Below are 23,317 nucleotides of genomic sequence, written 5' to 3'. Positions count from 1 at the left end.
AGGCACAGCCGGGATCTGTCAGGCTTTTTACATTTGCTGGGTTTCATAAAGTCTTTACTCTCTGTAGGATGGCAGTTGGATGGCATTGACCCACCCAGGATGGGGTAGCTGTAGGACCATGTTGTAAAGGAAATCATGTTCATTTAAATGCTTAGGTTTTGTTGTTGTTGAAGGAAAAAGTCACTTTCTAAAACCAAGACTGCAGAAAGTCAAACAAGGCAAAAGTCAAGCAAGCAAGGAAAACATGCATGAATGGCTTTCTGTTGAGATCCAAGTGTGCTGAATTTATGTTGTTGATGCTGATCACAGTCCAGCCGGAAGCATATTGTGCTTCAGAAGCTAACATATGTCCTACTGGACACCCAAAGGAAGCGTTGCTAGTCTTTTACAACTAGTATTTTTTTTTTTTTGAAATAATGTGTTCGTAAAAGTTTGGTTTCTAGTAACATAGTTGGGAAAACAAAATTGTGCATCCAGATATTTAGACTTGCTGTCACTGAGAAGGGCCAGTCACACATTGTTTAGATTGGAGTGGGCCTCTTGATTTGTTTTTGAGTATTATGCGACTTTTTTTTTTTTTTTTTAAACTTTTTTGTGTGTGTTCTTTTTAAACAACGGGCCTGGTTTTAGTGTTATGCCATCTTATTCAGTTTTTCCCTGGCCTGTGAGATGCATGTGTTTCTTTTTCTTTCTTTCTCTCTCTCTTTTTTTTTTTTTTTTAAACATCTTTTACTTTTTAGACAAGGCAACCAATGCTAGAGAGGATGAGAAATTGTTGAGGTTGATACCCAACTCACTGATAGAAGAAAGGAATTGGAATCCTAAATAGTTCCAATTAACTAGTACAATCCAAATGGTACTCTTAGCTAGTACATCCTGTTTCTTGTACTGTTTATTTAAAAAATGATTTTATTTCAGGGAACAATATAGCTGAAGTAACAAGTTTCAGATGTAATGAACAATTTTCACGAACCATTTCCAAATATGAATGTTGGTACATTTATGTGGTGGAATAATCTATTAATTTTTAAAAACTTGCTTGACAATTTTAACGTAGTAAACAATATTTTAATTAGAAAATTCAAATCCTCAAGTTGAGCACCGTGGCGTTGGTAGGATACCACAGACTTTAGACCAGTTCAGACCTGGTTTTCAATCTTGATTTTGCTGCCAAGTATTTGAGTGACTTCAGATCTCCCTTATAATCTCTCTTAGTGTCAGTCTGTCTGTCTGTAAAATGGCCTCACTAATAGAATCCACTTCATGTAGTAGTACATGATAAGCACTTAGTAAATGCCAGTTGTTAATGTTCTTGCCTGGACAACTTTTGGTTTTCAAGTGAGTAGAACAAAGCACCATCTTCTAGAAATTTGTAATTCCTTCTTATCTGTATGTTACTTTGATCTTCATAAAAGGCAAGCAGTAAAGTTTATTGTTCATTGAATTTTGGAAATTAAGCATAATATTTTAATTATAGCTCGAATATCCTTTATCTGAAATATATGAGAGCAAAAGTGTTTAGGAGTTTAGACTGTTTTCAGGTTTTGGAATATTTGCATTATATACTTACCATTGGAGCACCCCAATCTGAAAATCTGAAATGTGAAATACTCCAGTGAGCATTTCCTTTGTGCATCATGTTGGTCTTCAAAACATTTCAGATTTTGGAGCATTTCAGATTTTGGATTTTCAGATTAGGGATGCTCAGTCTGTATGTTAAATATGAGAGACACGTACTTGTTAAGGACTTTTGGAGAGATTTTACTTTGAAATTATGGATCAGCCCTTGTATGACTTTCTGTTATGCAATTACATATTTCTCAGAACTCCTCTATTTTTTTCATTTGTATTACTTAAATGTTGACTGAGGATTAGAAGATTCATTTTTTGTTAAAGTGCAAATAAATGACAAACCTAAATTAAAAATTAGTTGATTTAAATACTCAGAGAGGATTGTCTTATCTGTCTTGTTTCTTCCCAGAATTAGATCTCGTCTTCTTTTCTTTTTTTTTTTGAGACGGAGTCCTGCTTTGTCACCCAGGCTGGAGTGTAGTGGCACAATCTCAGCTCACTGCAAGCTCCACCTCCTGGGTTCATGCCATTCTCCTGCCTCAGCCTCCTGAGTAGCTGGGACTACAGGTGTCCGCCACCACGCCCGGTTAATTTTTTGTATTTTTAGTAGAGACGGGGTTTCACCATGTTAGCCAGGATGGTCTCCATCTTCTGACCTCGTGATCCACCCGCCTCGGCCTCCCAAAGTGCTGAGATTATAGGCATGAGCCCCAGCTCCTGGACGATCTCTTCTATTTTTAACTGCCGCTTTACAAAAAGGAAGTTGCTTTTGCTTCCATGGTATATGTTTGGTTTATCTGATGTCACAAGACCTAAAGACTATCAACACTGATTGTAACGATGTGAAGTTAGGAAAACTTGCCCCTCTCTCAGTCAGAAATCAGCCATCTCAAATATCTTTTGGAAATGTATATATGCAAAATATTTTTTAAACTTTTTTTAATTTTAATTTTTCTTGTAAGAGACAGGGTCTTGCTCTGTTGCCCAGGCTGAAGTGCAATGGTGCAATCACAGCTCATTGCAGCCTTGAACTCTTGAGCTCATGTGATTCCCTGCCGAATAACTAGGACTATAGGCACACGCCACACACTTGGCTAATTAAAGATAAGGTCTCACTGTATTGCTCAGGCTGGTCTTGAACTCCTGGGCTCAAGTGATCCTCCCGAGTTGCTGGGATTACAGGTGACCATGTCTGGGCCAGCATGCCAGGCTTGGAAATGTTCATATGTATAAAGATTATAAAAAATGAATACCATTTATGCTTTTGTCATAAATCTTGTGAATTTATGGTTAACAGTGTTAGGCCTATTACCTTATATTGGTGATTGTGACCAGGTGCAGCAAGGTTATGTTCTATTAGCAGTTAAGATCAACTTTTTTACTTCTGTGGCTTGCAATTCATCCAGCTTCTCACAGTATGCCTCAGCTTGCAAACCATATGACTTGTTATTATAACTACACTACATATTATTCCATATTATTTATTGGTGCTGTAACATGAATAATATCTTTCTCCAAATGTGACCATTTTGTTTGACCTTAACTAAGAGTGATTGGTTTCAGTTATAAATATGTCCTTTTAGTCTAAGATTAGAGAGCTGTTAAGAGCTTTATTCAGTATCTTAAGTCCTTTTATTTTTAATTAAAAAAAAACATTTCAACTCTTTTTACTTAGCTGTTGCTGATAGTAATAAGTCATTGATTTTTCCCCCCCACTCCTTTTTATGGTATTTTATAACCTAAGTAATGTGTTAGGAATTTTCTTATTTTAAACTGGTAAAAGATCTCACCAAGTACCTCTTAATTTCTAAAGGAAGCCTGCCTCTCAGATGTAGTTGTCAGTTATTTTACCTTCTTTATTTGTTGAAGGATAGAAGACCTGTGGTTAGCTTCTACAACTATTAGGTTATTGAATTACTGAATACATTGAATTACGGAATTAGGCCTAATCTATCAGATCTATGCCTGCTCTTCCCTGAGAAAGAAGAATGTGGCAAATCCCCCGATGTTGAAAACCTTTCTTCACATATGAGATGGCTGTAGTATAGATGAAGATAACGTCATTAATTATGATTATTTGCTACAGAATTAATACTTTTACTAGTTTGCCACTGTAGATATGCCCCAAGTTCATGAGACCAGATAAACAATGCTGTTATTTGAAGGACCTTATTGATTTTTGAATTTTGTGTCCATTCATCTTCTCTTGTTTGTTGTCACTATAGAAGTTTCTTCTTGTGATTGTTATATATATAATACAAGAATACATTCTTGATATTAAATTTCGTTCAGCCCACAACTTGGACCCCTGTCCCACTCCCCTGCCCAGATGGGAGGTATTTTGGCAGAAGAGCCCTCTCTGGAGGCTGATAGCTTGAGTTGGACTCAGATTTGACTTAGTAGCTTTGAGACATTTGACAGTTATTTAACCTTTAGACTCTAGTTTGCTCAACTGTAAAACGATAGGATTATCATTAAAGCATTAGAACAGGGCATACTATAAAACAAACATACATACCAGCAGTAACCACTGTTAATTTTGGTCCATATTTGGTTCACTTTCAAGAGTTATGTTGTGGCAAGAGGTCCATTACTTGCCTAGGGAAAAAATATGTTTCAAATATCTTTTGGAAATGTAAATATGGAAACTTTCATATACGTATGTGAATACTTAACTATAAAGGTTGGAGGACATAAATGAAATTGCTTTCTGCATAATATTCTACAGGATTTTCTTTCCTTTACTGCTTAATATTGTTCATCAGTTTTTCCTTGTTTATTTTTATCTGGTCATGATGCTCAACTCTTGTATTACTTCTAATAAAGTTTTCTAGTTAATTATCTTGGTTGGTGGGGGTTGAGGTTGGGGCATAATCCTTTTATGCAGACTGTAGTGACACATTGCCATATCCTTTCAGATATTTATTCCTGTCTCTTCTCATTGGTTAACACTTTCAAAATGATGCTAAGTGATAGTGTTGAGGCCAGCACCCTGGACTCATTAAATGAGGAATGGGAATGCTTCTAGCGTGTCACACTTAGTCAACTGCGGAATTAAGTCAGATACTTTTCATATTAATTAAGTGCATCTCTAAACTTTATCCCTATCTACCTTGTTTGTTCCTTTGGTTTAAGGTAACAGTGTATTACTTTTACTCTTTGATTTAAAAACATCAATTGAACCTGCTCTGCACCAGGCACTGTGGAAGGTGCTGAAAATAAAATCATGAAAACGACATTAAGTCTAGCATGTGTTAGAGGCGGAATAAATGGGATTGTGCTCTAGGTAATATTACATGAGCATCTAGAGGCAGAATAAAGTCTCTGGTAATTCACTCCTGTGCTTTCATTTTCTGTGTATCAGTTAGATTAGAAGTCTAGTTTGTCCCTAGAGAGGGACAGAGGGTGGCAATGGCTGGCTGGAGCAGTGCTGGGCAGCAGGGATCCTGGGCCTTGTGAGCCACTCAGGAGATTTCCATGTAATGGTGATCCTCTTTTTATAAGTAATCTTGATTTACCCGTGATGTGAGCAGCAACATGGTGTAGCAGAATGTGTGGGGGCTTTGGAATTAGCACAGCCTAGTGCTGTTTTCTAGTTCTGTACCCATGACCATCTTAACTTCTTTGAACTTCAGTTTTCTTATCTTTGAAATGGGAATAGCAATACCTGTTTTCGGGTTCATTAAGATTAGAGGTGATGTGTGTAAAATTTCCAGTACTTGCTCAATAATTTTTGCTTTTGAGACAGGGTTTTGCTATCGCCTACAATCATACCTCACTGTAGCCTTGATCTTCTAGGCTCAAGCTCTCCTCCCATCTCAGCCTTCTGAGTAGCTGGGACTACAGGTATACACCACCATGCCTGGCTTTTTCTTTTTTCTTTTTTTTTTTTCTTTTAAATAGGGTGTCACTACATTGCTCAGGGTGATCTTGAACTCCTGGCCTCAAGCCATTGTTCCTGCTCGGCTTCCCAAAGTGTTGGGATTACAGGCATGAGCCACTGCACCTGGCCAATAAATATTTTTTAATTACTGCTACTACCTGCACTTGGAAACTTAAAACTGTTAATATTATTATTGCCATGATTACATGTTTTAATTTATGCCAGGGCTAGACCTATAGTTTGTTATTTTTTCTTTGACCTTAACTTTATATGCCAGGGCTCAATTATTCCCTCCCCTCAGCCTACCTCTTGTTCTTATGTACCTCATTCACCTGTTACTTAAAGCTAGAGAGGCACGCTTACTTTGTTCAACTTCTTAATATTCATTAGAAAGTGCCATGAGAATGGCTTGAACCCGGGAGGCAGAGGTTGCAGTGAGCTGAGATTGTGCCACTGCAATCCTGCCTGGACGAGAGTGAGACTTTGTTTTTAAAAAAAAAAAAAAAAAAGCCAATATGAAAAGCTGCCTGTTTCTGCCCCGGGAAGACCTGAACCCTCCTTTTCAGTGTTTGGAATGAAGTACTTCCTTTTGATTATTTTCAGTGGTGCGCCTCCAGACTGGTACCTGAGCTTTCCTAATGTATATTTAAAGCCAATAACTGGAGATCTAATAGCAACAAAGCTGTGTTGTGAAATGTTCGTGTTAAGTAAGAGTAAATATTCCAGCACAAGGGAACAGAATACTCTTAAGGCTGTAAGCATTGAGGATGGTGGAATCAGGAGAAGCCAGAGGCACTGGGGGTGCACACAAAAGGCTATTGTATATTGTGTACCCTGGAGGGAAGGACAGAGTTACTACCCAGGTTCTTTTGACACACAGGTTTTGCTTTACCTGTTTTGTTCATTTCCAAGAGTTACGTTGTGGCTAGAGCTCCATTACTTAGCTGAGTGACCTTGGAAAAGTTATTTGCCATCTCTTTGCCTTGGAGTTCCCTTATTTGTAAACTAAGGATAATATAACCAACTTATAGGTTGTGAAGATTGAAAGAAATAATTCCTGGAACACATTTATTGCAATGTCTGACTGTAAATTGGGTAGGCACTCAGTACATGTTAATTATCTTTATTACTACTACCTGTAAATTTGGTAGTCTTTCATCATCATTGATTTTCAGCATGATTAAACCCATAACTTAATCCACAAGTTATTTTATATTAAATTTTCATTAGAAGCAACTGAAAAGATTTACATGTAACATTAAGACTTTCAATTTTTTATTTTTAGTGTGTCTGCTATGGTCTGCTATAAATCCTATGACTTTAGTCCATGACTAGAATAAGCCATAAATACTTCAGAAAACCTATTCTAAAAAATGAGTTTTTGGCTGGGCATGGTGGCTCATGCTTGTAATCCCAGCACTTTGGGAGGCTGAGGTGAGCAGACCACCCGAGGTCAGGAGATCTAGACCAGTCTGGCCAACATGGTGAAACCCCATCTCTACTGAAAATACAAAAATTAGCCAGGCGAGGTGGCACCCGCTCGTAATCCCAGCTACTTGGGAGGCTGAGGCAGGAGAATCGCTTGAACCCAGGAGGCAGAGGTTGCAGTGAACCGAGATTGCACCACTGTACTCCAGCCTGGGTGACAGAGCGAGACCGAAGAAAAAGCGGGGGGTTTAATCATAAGAGAAACATATACTTTATTTGGTCAGGGCTGGTCTAGACCTTTGGCATCTGAAATGTTTTACAGCACATTGCACCTAATGGAGTGAATTTTTTTTTTCTTACATCCAAAGAATTGCCTGAAATTTAAACTGCCTGTCACAGCTCCAAATGCAGAGTAAAACAATAAAGCTGAGAGGATGGGGTACTGTAATTACCCCTTGAAGGGGAAGAAGGAAAGCATGGTGAGAGACACTGTCTGAGGGCTGAGAACGACCCCTTTTGGATAGGACTTGGGATTTACTGCTGGCCATGCACCATTGACTTTCCCTTTCCTGTGTTCCATTGCAAGCCTCTCCCATCTGCCCTTCTTATCTGTATGTCTATAGTCAGACATGGAAATATGGCCCATTTGCCTGCAGAAAAAATGGAAATAAAAACAAACCAAAAATTTTCATAATTCCATTGCTGAAGACATTCTCTCTGAGAAGTTAGTATAAGTCATTGTAAAACTTCTTTGATAATATCATTTCTTTTAAAGTAGGCGCAGAACCTGTCTATTCCTTTATTCCCACCACTCTAAATATCCTAAGGAAAGGATGGCATCACTTGACAGGTTTTATGATATTTAAGAAAAAGTGGACATTACATTCTTGGTATCTAGTATTGGAAAATATTTATTGGTTAAATATAAGATTTTGAAATGCATAACTTTTTATAGGCATAATTGATAAAAGGACAAGAAAATTTTTGTGCTGAAATTTTATATTTTTTTAAAAGCTCAGTCTTTCCAGCAGCATTTTCCTCAAGGCTTTAATTTCTGGGTTTCTTTAATTCAGTTAATTTCTAAAAATCGGAAATTGGGACTACAACTGCAGCAGGTAGCCCGCAGGAATTTCTTCAGGTTGAGACCTCAGATGTCAGTAAGTTGGGGCAGATGTATGCACCCCTCCCAGGAGATACCGAAGGGGTGGAAGGCTAGACTTACTTATTCCTCCACTCTAGAAATGTCTTGTTGCTTTATGATGACTTGTCTTTTAGACTTTTCTCTCTAGAAGGTGAGCATATTGAAGATAGGGACAAGATCTTTAAAATTTTGGTTTCCCCAGTGCCCACTATATTATGGGTACTTAAAACGAAAGCACATTAATGGGTACCTTTGGAAGTGAGGTGACGCCTTCTTGGAACTTGTTTTCTAGCACATTACCCCAAACCCCAGTGGTGACATCTGGATGTGTTCAAAAGAACTCTTTTCTTTATGTGTTCTTTTCTATGCATCTCTAGGTGAAGACATGTCTGTTGCTTAAATTAGATGAGTCAAATCATTGAGAGACAAGTGTACCTTTCTATATTCATTGGATTTTTATGAATCTATTTTAGGAAATTATCAAGGACCCAACTCTTCTGCACAGACTTGGAATTCCAGTGGACATTTTGTAAATTTAATTTTCTTCAGTGTGCAGTATACACATAGATACAGACAGTGTTTGCTTTATTTCACTACATTGTTTAACATGTAAGCAACTACCCTATTCTTCTTCCAAAGAATTGACCAGTTTTTCTAGTAAATTGTTTTCTTTGCAAGTCATTTTTTATGATTATTAAAAAAATTCTTTCCCAAATGATTTTAAATTCTTAAGTGGTTTTACTTTTAAAAGATTAAAAAAAAAACACTTCTATTTTCTCAGTGGTTAAGTTTGCTGGCAATCTTTTTTTAAAGCCATTTGGAGATTTGTCAAACTCCTAGGCTAATTTCGTATTTGGAATCAGCATCTAAGGATATTATGTTATAGATATTTTTTAAATATGTATTTTATTTCTTTGGTATTAAAAATAATATATGTTCATTTAAAATTTGGAATACATGCAAAAGTATAAGTAAAATGAAAGTCACATTGGTGGGTATTTTATCTCAAGCATGTTTAGAAATATAAAAGTGAAATATATTCTTTAAAAATAAAAATTGGTAGTTGTAATTTCAGCTCATCATTAGTGCTTTTATATAAATGTAGAAATCATTGCTACGTCTTTCTTTCCCTTTTTTTTTTCTTTTAAGACACAGGGTCTGGCTATGTTGCCCAGGCTAGCCTCAAAACTCCTGGGCTCAAGTAATCCTCCTGCCTTAGCTTCCCCAGTAGCTGGGACTACAGGTGCATGCCACTGTACCTAGCTCATTGTCTTTTTTTTTTTAGATGGAGTCTCATTCTGTTGCCTAGGCTCGAGTGCAGAGGCATCATCTTGGCTCACTGCAGCCTCTGCTTCCTGGGTTCAAGTGATTCTCCTGCCGCAGCATGCGCCACCATACCTGGCTAATTTTTGTATTTTTAGTAGAGATGGGGTTTCACCATGGTGGTCAGGTGGTCAGGCTGGTCTTGAACTCCTAACCTCAGGTGATCTGCCTCCCGAAGTGCTGGGATTATAGGCGTGAACTACCGTGCCTGGACTATCATTTGTAATAACCTTTTCTGGTAGTCTTAAAGGAATAATTTTGCTTGTTTTATGACCTTGCAATAATAACTCAGTGGAATAAAGATATGAAAATGTAAAAATAACATTTTAATTTAGCTAAATGATTTTTTTTTTGAATGAGGTAAATTAAAGTTGCTTGAGATGACAAGACACCTAAAGGAATGAAGACTATATGAATTAGGAGAGAGAAAATGTCTCTGCTTATTTTCTTTGCATCTCCAGGAGCATAATTTAGAGATTAGAGCAAGCTGATTGAAAATGATTGTGAATGCTCTAGGTGTTACAACAGTGCTGCCTTATTTTACTTTTTAAAATTCATTCGGACTGCTGTTGGATGTATGCCATAAGATAAACCCAATATTTGCCCTAAATTAGAATGAGTTTTTTTGTCATTCATAGGATTTCTGTAAGTGGGCCTGCTGAGTGGCTTTGTTCATGATGTTCCCACTTAAAATCCTTGTTTACTAGTGAGAGAATGCAGACAGTAAAATTGTAAGTAAGTGAAGAAAACATTTTCAGATAGCAGCATTCACTGCTAAGCGAACGAAATAGCGTGATGTTTGCAAGGGTGGCCAGGGTGCCTCTGGTCTGCCTGAATCCTCCAGATTTTAGGGCAGAGAAGGGGCTGCTCTGTGAAACTTGGGGTTAAGGAATGCACTGGAGGGAAAGGGCTGCCAACACTGAGGCCTGAGGTGGAGGTGGGCATAGCGTGTCTGAGGGGCTCAAACTGGAGTGTAGCTAGAATGTGACTGAGGAGAGAGAAGAACTCTCAGCTTTCTGACCTGAATGGTGATGCCATTTTCTAAGAGAAAGTACACAGGACAAGAAATGTATTTTAGGGGTAGGATGAACTTAGTTTGGGGTCAGGTGATTGTGGTTAGCAGGTGGAGGTGCCCAGGAAGTGGATGGGTTTTAGTAGCTGAGGGGTGAGTTTGGGGTTGGAGGCATGGGTTTAGCTTGCCTCTCATCACAGTTGGGGTAACTACTTTCAGGTTTCTGTAAGGGTAAAATGAGATCATATATATAAATAGGGCAGAACACAGTGCCTGGCACATAGTCGTGTAAGTGGAGGTTATACCCCAAGGCTGCAGGAGGACATATGATTTCCACTATGTTTAGATAGGTCTTTTCTGTCCTTTACATTTTTTTTCTATTTATCAAAAATCTTACATTTTTCCTCCAAGGCCGATTTACATTTTTTTTCCCCCAAAATAGAAACAGTGTTTTTCTTTTGCATGATAAAAGCAGAAAATAAAAATATACTATAGTCCTCTCTCTGGATAAAACTGTGGTTAACAGTGTGACTATATGAAGGTTCAAGACCACGCCTTGAACCTTCTCATAAAACCTGCCTCTCATAAAACCTTCCCTGGGTTGTCCCTGTTGTTGTGCAGTGTATAAAGCCTCTTATTCTGTTCTGTGTTCGCTGTTTGGTTCTTATCTCTTGAGGAGTGTAAGCTTCTTGAGCAAGAAAATGTGCCTTCCTATCCCTAACAGCACGTAACACTCATGCACATTATGGGTGCCCAGATCAGATTGGTCTTTCTCCTGCCTTTTCAGAATCATGTATGCTGTGTGTACACTGTGCTCAGCTTATTGATCTTCAGAGTGTCATGTGTGATGAATTTGTGATTGTTTTCTCAGAGATGATGTGGACACACTGGCTATTGTTTCGGTTTATAAAGGGGATGTGATAATGTGATTTGTTTTGACTTCTCTTTTGTTGTAGTTCATTCAGTGGATCTGAAGAAATCTGTTCTCCCACCTAGTTGTTGGGACATTACCGATCACATACAGTTTCTCTGTATGTCTCACTAATTTCACATAGATATTAAATCTCACATAAAATCTTTAGTGGGAAAAGAAGTTTTTAAATTTTAAAATCACCTGTTTCTTTTTTTGTAGCACATTTTAATGTAATCTTGAAGATGCAGTAGAAAAAATCTTTGTAAATGTGGATATGATGCATATTACTGCTTAGATTAATAAAAACTGAAAGCATATTTTTAGGGTAACTCTTTTTGTTATTTTTAATGTTCTAAACCTATAAACATGTGGTCCTTCACTGGATTGGATTGACTTTTATATTTTTATCTTTATGTAGGTTAGAGTGAATCTGGGCAGAAAATCCTCCCAGTTTACTTTCTGTTAGAAATGTTATGTTCAAACATTTCTTTCACTTGTTTTAAATTAGGAAAACAGAGCTCCCTTTGAGGTATCTGCCTCAGGTAACTCTTAGGGTACGATGACTAAAAATCTTGGAATAAACTCATTTCATGATGTGAATTGTTTGCTAGCGTCTAAAGCTGATCAGGGATACTTATTCTGGGATTCTTGGATGGCTTTTCAGACTGCACAAACCTTCCGAAATGTGCTAAGTTCATGCATGTATGTATGTTCTTCTGTGGAGTGTGCTCATAGCCATATCGTAATCTTAATTGAGTTTATGGATTCTAAAGTATTAACTTCCCACATAGCCTGTAGTGCAAATGCTGTGATTATCTAGTTTTTCTGGCATAATGTTTATACCCACAGGGACGTATTAAAAGCTTGTAGTTTAGTCCTGTTGGTCAGCGTGGATCCTCTAAAGGGAAAGGACAGATCGTACACAAGTACCATCTCCCTGCTTACCACTCCCTGCACCCCCATCCCGCGACTCACGTCACTTGGGTCCTCAACATCCTCTCACCCTCAGTCGCTAGTGCCTATTTCTAGGCCATGGGAACTGTGGCTGACAGTTCTGGTCGCCGTGCTGAGCCCTACCTAGACCTGGTTGCTGTCCGTGGTTGACTGTGTCTCCTCTTAATTGTTGGTTCTTTTTGGTGCCGGGCTGTCATTTTTTGTGTGTGCTTTTTCCATTGGGATGAGTGTTTTACCAGCATTCCAGCCTCCCCTCTAGTTTGTTCCTTCTAATTTTGTATTGGAGTGGGTCACTGGATAACCTGGCTTGTTGGAATTTATTGAATTGAGACATTGAGTGAGTGGGGGGTCTGAGGGTGCCAACAGTAGAGTGATGTACTTTGACTTTGTGACAGCTGTTCTTGGCAATCAGTGGTGGTTTTTTCCCTTACTGTTTGGTTTTGAAATTTGAGTTCTAGAGAGTAGTTGGGGCTAGGTTATGTCCCTGTGTAAGTGAAGGCATCCACAGGGAAGCTCTGATTCTTTTGGAATTGTCACAGATTCAGTGCAAGTGATTTCTTTCCTTGTATAGGTTTATTCTTTGTATTTCAATTAAAAATGATTTGGAAGCGCTTTCTAAAGCTATATAATAAAACATGGAAGAAAGCTTTAAAGCGTTAGATATTCCCTTGCTTGCTTCCTGACTCCTGCTGGGTGAATGTTTCATTTGATGTGGCTGGTACCCCTTTCTGTTGGTCATTAGGTTGCGCCCAACGATGAAGCTGTGGTGACGCTGTTATGTGAATGGGCTGTGAGCTGCAAACGGTCTGGCAAGCACAGGGCCATGGCTGTGGCAAAACTCCTGGAGAAGAGGCAAGCAGAAATTGAGGCAGAGGTAGGTTCCATTTTCTTTCTGCTTGTTGAATGCCCTAATGTAAAAAATACTGTTTTGGGGAAGATCATTTTCTCATACCCTCGTTATGTTATTCTTTTGCTCTTGAGGAAAAAAGGGAGGATGTAAAAATTCACATAAGGAAGATTCTCATAGTAGAATCTCTCTAAATTGATGCAGCCATTTATATTCTGAACTAATTTAAAAATGGTGTCTTTTAAAATAAAACTTTAGCCTGGGCACATTGGCTTACACCTGTTATAATCCCAGTGCTTTGGGAGGAGAAGGCAGGAAAATCTCTTGAGCCCAGGAGTTTGAGGCTGCAGTGAGCTATGATGGTGCCACTGTACTCTAGCCTGGTTGATAGGGTGAGACTCTCTCTCTACAAAAGTAAATCAAAGATAAAATTATAAAATTTTAGCATCTGATTTAGAACAAAGAAGTTTCTTTGCTATGTTGAAATATGCGTATACACAGCATACATACACATGTGCAATATACATGTGCAAATGTGTATAAGACATACCAACTTTTATGAAATTTACAACTACATATTTTAGTGGATTTGGATATACTTTCTTGAGGCAGTTATGATTATGATATTATAAATACCAATTTGTTTTGCTTTTGAGATTATATTCTGGTCCCAGAGAGAGCAATTACAGCCTTGAAAGTAAATTATAAGGGAGAAAGCAAAACTAAGTTCGTCAACATTGCTTTTATTGCGGGGAATTTTGTAAGCAGGCCTTCTTTTCTGCCTGTGACTGTTAGCAGGGATGGCTATGGGGAATGTGTGTATATCATCTGACCAGGTCCTCGTCATCTCTCGCCTGGCAACTTTGAGGCATCTTACCTCATCTCTCTACTTCCTCTACACAGCAACTGCCAATCTTTTCAAAATGTAAATAGATTACATTGTCCCCTTACTGATACTCTCTGTGTCTCCTGACTGGCCTTTGTGGCATCTCCTGAGCTACCTCAACTGCCTTTTCCACCTCATCTTGTGCCCTTCTCCCCGGGGTCACAGCTCCATTCACCTTGGTACTTCTACCCCTTCAATACAGAAAACACACTGTGTCACCTTGAGGCCTCTGCTCTTGTTGTTCCTTCTAGGTGGCAGACTCTGTTCCCAAGTCTGCATGGCCAGCCTCTTCCTGGCATTCCCGTTTGAAGAAGTGTTCCTTCCTTTCCAGCATTCCTAGCTCAACATGTGTCACCTGGGAATATCTTCCATCACTACGTGAACAAAGTTAACAGCGTTCTACCCCTCAAGCACTCTTTCTCACGTCACTGTTGTACTTTCCTTGTTGCAGTGCACATTCATCTAGTTAATCTGCTTATTGTTTAATACCTAGCTTCCCCCTCTAGAAGGTGAGCTGGACAGGAGAAAGCTCACTCATCTTGTTCAGTGTTGGGTCCTTGGCACAGAATAGTGCTCCTTGCATAGTAGATGCTCAGAAGGTGTTTGTTCCTTGACTGGATGAGCCTTAGCTGGCTCTCTGTGTTGCTGATAATACACCTCCTTCTTGTGAAGCTAGTAAAAATGAAATAGGAAGAACATTTTATAGACATTTTTTTCTTCCTGTTAGGAAAGTTGTATTCACCAAAAACAGAAGATCATATTGTTGAAACTGGGACTTGAAGATACTGATGTTAAGGTGTAAGCTAAATGACCCATTGTACAGTGTGCAAATTAGGAAAAGCCTTTCATTGCTTTTCTTCCATACATTATGAATAGTTGGACTATTCTGTGGTGAATTGCAGTCCATAAACTTCAGCAGCTAAAATGGAATTTCTCAAATATTTCATTGCTCCTTCTGTATTGTGTGTTTTTTTTACACCACTTTTCTCCTGCCTCTATTCCAGACATACAAACATACACATTCTACTTTCAGAAGAGGTTCACATATAGATTACCCTGTAATTTTAATAGCCTAAGTGTATCTATATCTAAAAGTGTATTATTTCAGGGATATTTAAAATAATTGATTTTTTGTTAAACATCACCATCTTTAAAATTTGACCTTCACAAAGAGAGATAGATTGGAAAAATATGATATTCTTAATTAATATTCTTGATATTAAAGAGTAATGAAAATGGGAATTATCAAAGGAATATAACAAAGAGTAGAAAACAAGGTTCTGGTCTTGTGTAAATTTTGTCTTTAAGAAAATAGAAGTTAAATAACTTCCATAGAGGTATTTCATGAACTGTGGACATTCCCAAAGGTTCTGAGAGATCTTATTGGTGGAATGTGATGAATAAGTGAAAGAATATTCTTAGGGGAATTATGTTAGCATTCTCATTTGATACCATGTTTCTCCAAACACACTAATAAGTAAACCCTCCTGACAAAAACAATTCAATAATATACGCCCCAATATTTTTCAGAGAGAATACAGTTAAACATGAACTATTTTAAAATGAAGACAACCTGAAATTATTTTTAGCAATTTTGCGTAGGGATAATGAATAGTTTGTTGTACCATAATATATTTAGTAGGCACTCATAGAATACTGTGCAGAGTTTATAATTCACATGAATAATGTTTTTCAGGGGTGTTTTTTGAAATCATTTGAGTCATTCTGGGGTAGTTTTTTCCAACTTTTAGAAATTATATTCATCTGAGATGCATGATCCCTTAAATAGGTACAGACATATCAATTAATTTTACATGTTTTACCTGAGCACTTAAATGTTAGTAACAAATTAACAAATTAATGATCCATTATGACTATACTTCTGTAATTAACTTTGCTTATTTATTTTTAATCTGTAGAGATGTGGTGAATCAGAAGTCTTAGATGAGAAGGAGTCTATTTCTTCGTCCTCTCTTGCTGGATCCAGTTTGCCTGTTTTCCAGAATGTGCTGTTAAGGTTTTTAGATACACAGGCCCCCTCTTTGTGTAAGTACAGAAAGCTCTTTGCCTCTAGATCTTAAATAAGGGATTGATTTTTTTGTTTAAAGCTGATTCCTTTTTTAAAAATTTGGATCTTATTTAATATTCTTGGCACTGAATATAATGTATGTTTTACTGAGCAAAATTTTGTGGCATGTTTTTTAGTGGAGACTTTTAGGCAATTTTAAAATCAGTCAAGCTTCAAAGACTTTAAAATAATTTTTAAAAGTCACCTCACTCCTTCATGTAAGGAAGTAAGGTCCTGTGACATTTGTCTGTATATTGATTGTGATTTGGAATTTTCTCTTTTTTAGTAGTTTTCTAAATTTCTGATTTTCTAGTTCCTGCTCTTAAATATGGTGGTGGGGGGAATCAAGCAACAGTACTCTATAGCCAGAGACATGGTACAAGGAAGTAATTTATAGATGCCTGACTGCTTCGCTACACTCTCTGGGATGTTTATGTCATCTCAAGCTCTTTTTCTGCCTTTTTAGTGAGGAGTTCAGGGTTTCTGAAGTAGCCACCCGGTGGGTTCAGACTGTGGTGAACACTTGAAATACTGTGTGAACTATGAAGCTCATAGCCTTGATATTATTCTGAGATTTTTCATATGACAAAATGCAGCAGGGAGGATCTTAAGATAGACAACAGAAAAATGGCAAAAAGTAAAAAGCAGTAGAAAGGGGAGAAAAAGGTTGGGGAGGAGGAAGTTGCTTGTGAAGAAAGAGGTAAAGCAACAACAAACATTACTCTTTTGAGTCCTCTGAGGAGGGGCCTCATATTGGGTTGAGTGAGACCTGCAGGTGAGGTTCTTTGAGACAAGTTATTTGGTGGCTCTCAGTTATTTGGTGGCTTCTAGGTTAGAAGGAGAGCAAGCGCTGGAGCTAATCTAGTGGTTGGAATATAGGGAGGAGTAATTCTTGGAAAAGGAAGCAGAAAAGTGAAAGGACAGAAGAGATCCCTGATAGCAGAAAGTATATTGTCAGGCATGAAGTTAGCAGTTCTAACTTACCTTGTATCCTGGGGGAGACAGACATTTGCCCTTTGCTTGCCTCATTTCTTCCCCATTATTGTTCTCTCTTTAGGAAAAACTCCTTACTCCTGTGCCTTTGCTAGTTCATCTCATTTCCTGTCTGTCAGAAAAAGCTGATCTATTCTCTGAGAGAGGCTGCTCATCACTGAGTTTGGTAGGGAGCAAGAGGAAACATTTAGGCTCAAGGTTTAGGGAACTGAGCTTAAGCTTCCTTGGATAAATGTGTCTCCTATTGGTGTTTGTGAATGTGATGGTTGCAAGGATTGAGCTTTGCAGGTTAGTCTTAAAAATTTTGAATCTTATCTTAAAGGTATAGACACAAAACTTTAGAGTGCAGTGACAGTATTGAAAGTCATAATGTGAGTTAAATAGGCTAGTTATGAATAAAAATAATCTGCTGAGCTCCATCTTTGTGTTCTTTTTATTCAGTTGTTCCTTTTTCTTTTCAGTGGATCCTGCTTGCATTTTTTCAAACACCATTTAAATTGTGGTTCAGTTGTAAAATCTCCTTTGAAAATGTGCACCCATATTCTCACAACTGCACAGACACACTCAAGCTAGAAAAAGCCATCATGAACTGTTCTATTAGTAAAACCAGAGGACAGCAGTCTAGTCCTCATGTCTTTTTTTCTGATCCTGAAATTTTGCTTGTTTACATTAATACTTGAATGGCTATTAAGGACTACTATCTTTTTTTTTTTTTGATACGGAGTTTCGCTCTTGTCACCTAGGCTGGAGTACAGTGGCGTGATCTTGGCTCGCTGCAACCTCTGCCTCCTGGGTTTAAGCAATTCTCGCCTCAGTCTCCCAAGTAGCTGGGCTTACAGGCATCCGCCACCGTGCCCTGCCAATTTTTGTATTTTTGGTAGAGACGGGGTTTCACCATGTTGGCCAGGCTGGTCTCGAACTCCTGACCTCAGGTGATCTGTCCACCTTGGCCTCCCAAAGTGCTGGGATTACAGGCGTGAGCCACTGCACCTGGCCAGGGCTGCTATCTTTAAACTTGTAATCATGTTTACCATACTGGATGTTTTTCAATTATAGTGGGACAATCGAAACCTGCCTGTCAGTTCTGCCCAAAATTCTAGTGCCTCAGTAAATCTTCCAACAGATCTTTTTTTTCCCAAAAAGATTGATTGTGAAAAGTAATGAAAATATTAAACCTTAGTAATTAGTTATTTTTCTGTCACCTAGTCAAGGAATTCTTGATTGAATTTGTTTCTCTATAGCGGACCCAAACAGTGAATGTGAAAAGGTGGAATTTGTGAACTTGGTGCTGCTCTTCTGCGAGTTCATCCGCCATGACGTCTTCTCCCATGACGCATACATGTGTACCCTCATATCTCGAGGAGATCTGTCAGTCACTGCCTCAACCCGACCGCGGTCACCAGCAGGGGAAAATGCAGACGAACACTATTCAAAGGACCATGATGTAAAAATGGAGGTACGGCCCTGGATATGATGCCCCGCTTTCCCAAAAACTAAACTCTACTGGGAATCACATTCGGATGGGTCCCATAGTAGTAGAAGAGTGATGGCTTTTTGTTGTATTCTTTTGCCCCAGTGGTTATTTATCTCTACATCTCAAGCGGGAAAGATATTTACACTGTAGATTCTTATGTCTTCCAGAATTTCCCTTTGGATGCTATAAAACTGGAATGAAAATATTTGACAGGATTTTTCATAGGATTGAAATTATGTACTTTCAGTTCTAGATGTTTCTAATCTCTAGTTTTTCTTTAACATCGTATCTCAAAACTGGACTTGTTTTGACCTTTAAGTGTCAGCTGAGTTTTCATTCTAAGAATCATCTTTTCCCTAATGTAGCATTCATTACTTATATCATCACTCTTTTATTCATAATGGGAAATTCTGTGTTAGTCACAACACATATTTTCATTTCAGTTAATTAAAAATTTAATCTCTATTTCTCAAATGTTATAGAAGTGACCTTTTCAACAAATTATTTTATGCTGTGAGCGTGACTTTATAATTTTCTGCCAAATTCTGGTATATTGGATATTTTGGATATTGTTCCAGATACTTACTGAAATTTTCAAGGCAAAAAAGATGGAGGTCGTGATGAGAAGTTGTAGAAAATGACGAGAACTTGTGACAATTGCTTAAAAACTGGCAGTTTAGGCCAGGCATGGTGGCTCATGCTTATAATCCCAGCACTTTGGGAGACTGAGGCGGGCATATCACCTGAGGTCAGGAGTTTGAGACCAACCTGACCAACATGGAGAAACCCTGTCTGTACCAAAAATACAAAATTAGCCGGGCGTGGTGGTGTGTGCCTGTAGTCCCAGCTATTCGGGAGGCTGAGGCAGGAGAACTGCTTGAACCTGGGAGACGGAGGTTGAAGTGAGCTGAGATTGCGCCATTACACTCCAGCCTGGGCAACAAGAGCAAAACTGTCTCCAAAAAAAAAAAAAAAAAAAAAAATACCCTGACAGTATAGGCAATATACCATTATTTTTAAGAAAAACAGTAGCTATACTTATAATTAAAAACCTGGTAGTAGAATTGCAAACATGGATTCATAGTTCATACTGTTAAGATTTATTTTCAAAATGGTGTCAGCTTAAAAATATTTAAACACTTTTCTTACCTTATTGACAGTAGAAATTACAAGGCTAAAATCTGAAGTTCTTTGACCTGTTTACATGTTTTCTATCCTCCTGCTTTTTCTTCTCTATTCTACAGATATTAAAGTGTTTTGTATCTCAGATATAGTCTTACATTTTTCTTAATAAGAAGAGTTGATTAAAGTATGTGATGGGAAATAGTCCAAGGAAGGAAATTATGAACACTTGTTTTTAATCAGGATGTTTGTGTGCTCTTCTCTTAAAATATCATGGAAGTTAAATTTTCTCATCATGGGGGAAAAGAATGTGACTGTTCAAAGCAAGGCATGTCTTAAAGCTTCCTTGAGTTTGCGGGGAAGAAAACAATATGGGGAACAAAAGACAGAGATGGTTAAAAATCCCACTGTCATGTTTTAGCTTCAGTTTCTTGATGAACTCCAAAACTTACTATGTTACTTTCTTTCTCTGGCGATTATCAGGAACAGAGTATTATGGCGCATATGGGCATTGACTCAGGAACCACTAACATTTTTGATGAAGTAGACAAGAGTGACTTTAAAACTGACTTTGGTTCGGAATTTCCAGTAGGTTCAATCTTTGATTCTTATTGACGGTTAAGAATTAACCCACCCCCATCCCAGCCTGTCTCGATCCTTCTGTTTCTCAGAATGACTTGCGCATTTGTGTTATGTAATCTTACCATATTCCTCCTTTGGTACAATTATCATCTGACACAATTGGGTCATCCTCAGTTTTGGTTGCATGGCCTACTCTGAATTCTAACCCTCCTGTCCTCCTAGTTGGCTGTCTGACTCTTTTGTTCATTTTGAGGTCATCATCATCTCATTAATGTGTGAATGTAGTTTCACCATGACAGTCCATGTTGATTTGCTATGTCTATCTTCAGCTTCTATATAGTAGCTTTGGTGGCTTTGGGCTTATTATACATTCTTCTACTTTATTTCAGTATAATTATAATGTGTTCTTCCTCATGAATCACAATATATAACTTTAAAAAAATATTGTTTGGAGTACAGACCAAAATCTTTATGTCTATTATTCATTAGTCTTACTAGTTTTTTATTATGTGTATGTTTCTGTAGGAAATGCAGCCCTATGAGGAAAACGCTTACCCATAATTCTGCTTTTATCTTTAGCTTTCCAGGTAGTGTAGACACATTTCTTATGTGTGTGGTTGTTATTTTCTCATCTACAAAATGGAGGGGTTGATCACAGATTCGTACTGATCTGAATATGAATTTTGTGGAAATTAACAAAATTTCTTCATATTTTTTGCTCAGTGGTGAAGTAGGAAAAGGTGTATAAGTGTCTTATATGTGTTTTGGTATGTAGCACTGTGGTTTGGTTTTGCTTGCTTTCATTTACAATCTCCAACATTTGTTTTACATGACTTAGATTTTTTCTCCTATGCCTGGAGAGTCCTGTGAGAATGCCAACACTTCCTTGGGCAGAAGAATGTCAGTTAATTGTGAGAAGTTGGTGAAGAGGGAAAAGCCAAGGGAATTAATTTTTCCATCTAATTACGACCTCCTTCGCCACTTACAGTATGCAACACATTTTCCTATACCTCTGGTAAGTCATTGCTTCAGTTAATCTACACCCTGATTATTTTATTATAAGATCAATAACTGTTGAATGTCAGATTATTCAAGTATTTTCTTGACTAATACATAATGATAGCAGGTGAGTTTTTTGCATTTGCTCCTGCCTCTGTTCTAATTCTGATCTTAAGCTTATGTACTGATGTTGTCCAAATTTATAGTGATATTAGTGGCTAATTAGATTTAGAAAATGAAATTTTCTATATTAGTATCCTTTTATTAAAGAGCATTTGAGTCACTGGAGGTGATGTCTGAATGTGTTTTTTTTTTCTTTCCTTTTTTTTTTGGGACGGAGTTCTGCTTCTGTTGCCCAGGCTGGAGTACAGTGATACGATCTTGGCTCACCACAATCTCTGCCTCCCAGGTTCAAGTGATTCTCCTGCCTCAGCCTCCCTAGTAGCTGGAATTACAGGCACCCACCACCATGCCTGGCTAATGTTTTGTATTTTTAGTAGAGACAGGGTTTCACCATTTTGGGCAGGCTGGTCTCAAACTCCTGACCTCAGGTGATCCGCCCGCCTCGGCCTCTCAGAGTGCTGGGATTACGGGTGTGAGCCACTGTGCCAGGACTAAATGTGTTTTAATTTGAAAGAAAATTTACTGAGTAACTTTTATGTACACTGTATTATGGTAGGTACTTCTAGTCAGTAAGAATAGTGAGGCATAGGATAAATGGGAGACAAACAACTATAAATGGCAAGCTCTCAAATATGTGCAATAATTGAGTAAAAACTCAAATTCTCACTGGAAGGTGAGCCAGTTGATATTTCTGGGCACCTTCCACTCTCAAAGAATGAGTATTGGAGAGAACTAGAGCATTTTAGTTGAAAAATTGGGTAAGACTTCATAGAGGCTTGTACAAGATAGGCTCGGATTTGGACTGGTTTGAATTTAAGAATTGTATAGCAAATGGGAAATGCTTGGCAGGAAGTTTACCGTTTGAGTCTTAGCAAAGTGATGTGCTTTATTCTAAAGGGTAACAAAATTGGTTTCTTAATATTAGAAATAAAAATTGGGTCAAAATTTGAAAAAAGTTTATTCTTGGGTTCACTAACTTTTTTTCTGGATTTTTATTTTAAGTGCAATTTCAGTGAGTCATTTTTTTTCATTGAGTGTTACTTTTACATATAAAAAGCATAATTGGGTCAGGAGCGCGGCTCACGCCTATAATCCCAGCACTTTGGGAGGCCGAGGTGGGCAGATTATGAGGTCAGGAGATCGAGACCATTCTGCCTAACATGGTGAAACCCTGTATCTGCTAAAAATACAAAACATTAGCCAGGCGTGGTGGTGGGTGCCTGTAGTCCCAGCTACTCAGGAGGCTGAGGCAGGAGAATGGCGTGAACCCAGGAGGCGGACCTTGTAGTGAGCCAAGATCACCCCTGCACTCCAATCTGGGCAACAGATCGAGACTCTGTCTCAAAACAAACAAACAAAAGTAAATGTAGGTGTATTATGTTATTTCCTGGGTATCTTCTAGGAGTTTTGATCTGCAAAACTAAGTATTCTGTTTGTTTATTTATTTATTTATTTTGGTATTTTGGAATATCTCCTGAAATGACTTTCAAAATTACGAAACGCATATATTTTTTTCTTATTACCGTTAAAAGTCTCTTTTTTTGTAATTTTTCTATGTTCAGGGCCATTTCAAAACTTGTCAAATTATCAAACCCATATGTTTTTCCTTATTACAATTAACAATCCGTGTTTTGTTAATTTTTCTATGTCCAGGGATGTCATTTATCACTGCCTGAATAATATCTATAATTTTCAACTGTTACCTATAGACATTATTCATTTACATTATAATGGAATAACCTCACAGTTTATTTAGGGGAGCAGAAAGGGTAGCCTTATATTTTAGAGATGTATCCTAAAGAATTTGTAGATGAACTATTATGTCTGGGATTTGTTTTTAAAATATTCAGGATAAAAAAGGGAGACGATATTAACATCCAGAGTTTATTTAATAGTAATATACCAATGTTAACTTCTTAGTGTCATCAAATGTACTGTGGTTTTCTTAAGTCATTTACATTAGAGGAAACTGGCTGAATGGGTATGGAACTCTGTGT

At 37.9% G+C, this 23,317-nt stretch overlaps 1 protein-coding gene across 6 annotated transcripts in view; it reads left to right on the top strand.

Moving 5' to 3' along the window:
* Nucleotides 1-23,317, top strand: part of MED12L (mediator complex subunit 12L) — a 341,749-nt gene that overhangs the window by 84,947 nt on the left and 233,485 nt on the right. For 4 of the 6 annotated variants that reach the window (XM_073023510.1, XM_073023511.1, XM_073023512.1 and 1 more), the window contains exons 12-16: nucleotides 12,969-13,100; nucleotides 15,879-16,005; nucleotides 18,262-18,476; nucleotides 20,100-20,204; nucleotides 21,037-21,213. In XM_073023510.1, the coding sequence (XP_072879611.1) occupies nucleotides 12,969-13,100; nucleotides 15,879-16,005; nucleotides 18,262-18,476; nucleotides 20,100-20,204; nucleotides 21,037-21,213 (756 nt within the window). The remainder of the gene's footprint in view (nucleotides 1-12,968; nucleotides 13,101-15,878; nucleotides 16,006-18,261; nucleotides 18,477-20,099; nucleotides 20,205-21,036; nucleotides 21,214-23,317) is intronic. The other 2 variants (XM_073023514.1, XM_073023513.1) reach the window with 2 other exon arrangements.

Source organism: Chlorocebus sabaeus, chromosome 15, assembly GCF_047675955.1.
Source record: "Chlorocebus sabaeus isolate Y175 chromosome 15, mChlSab1.0.hap1, whole genome shotgun sequence".
Taxonomy (NCBI): Eukaryota; Metazoa; Chordata; class Mammalia; order Primates; family Cercopithecidae; genus Chlorocebus; species Chlorocebus sabaeus.
This window is presented reverse-complemented; position numbering and strand designations above follow the sequence as displayed.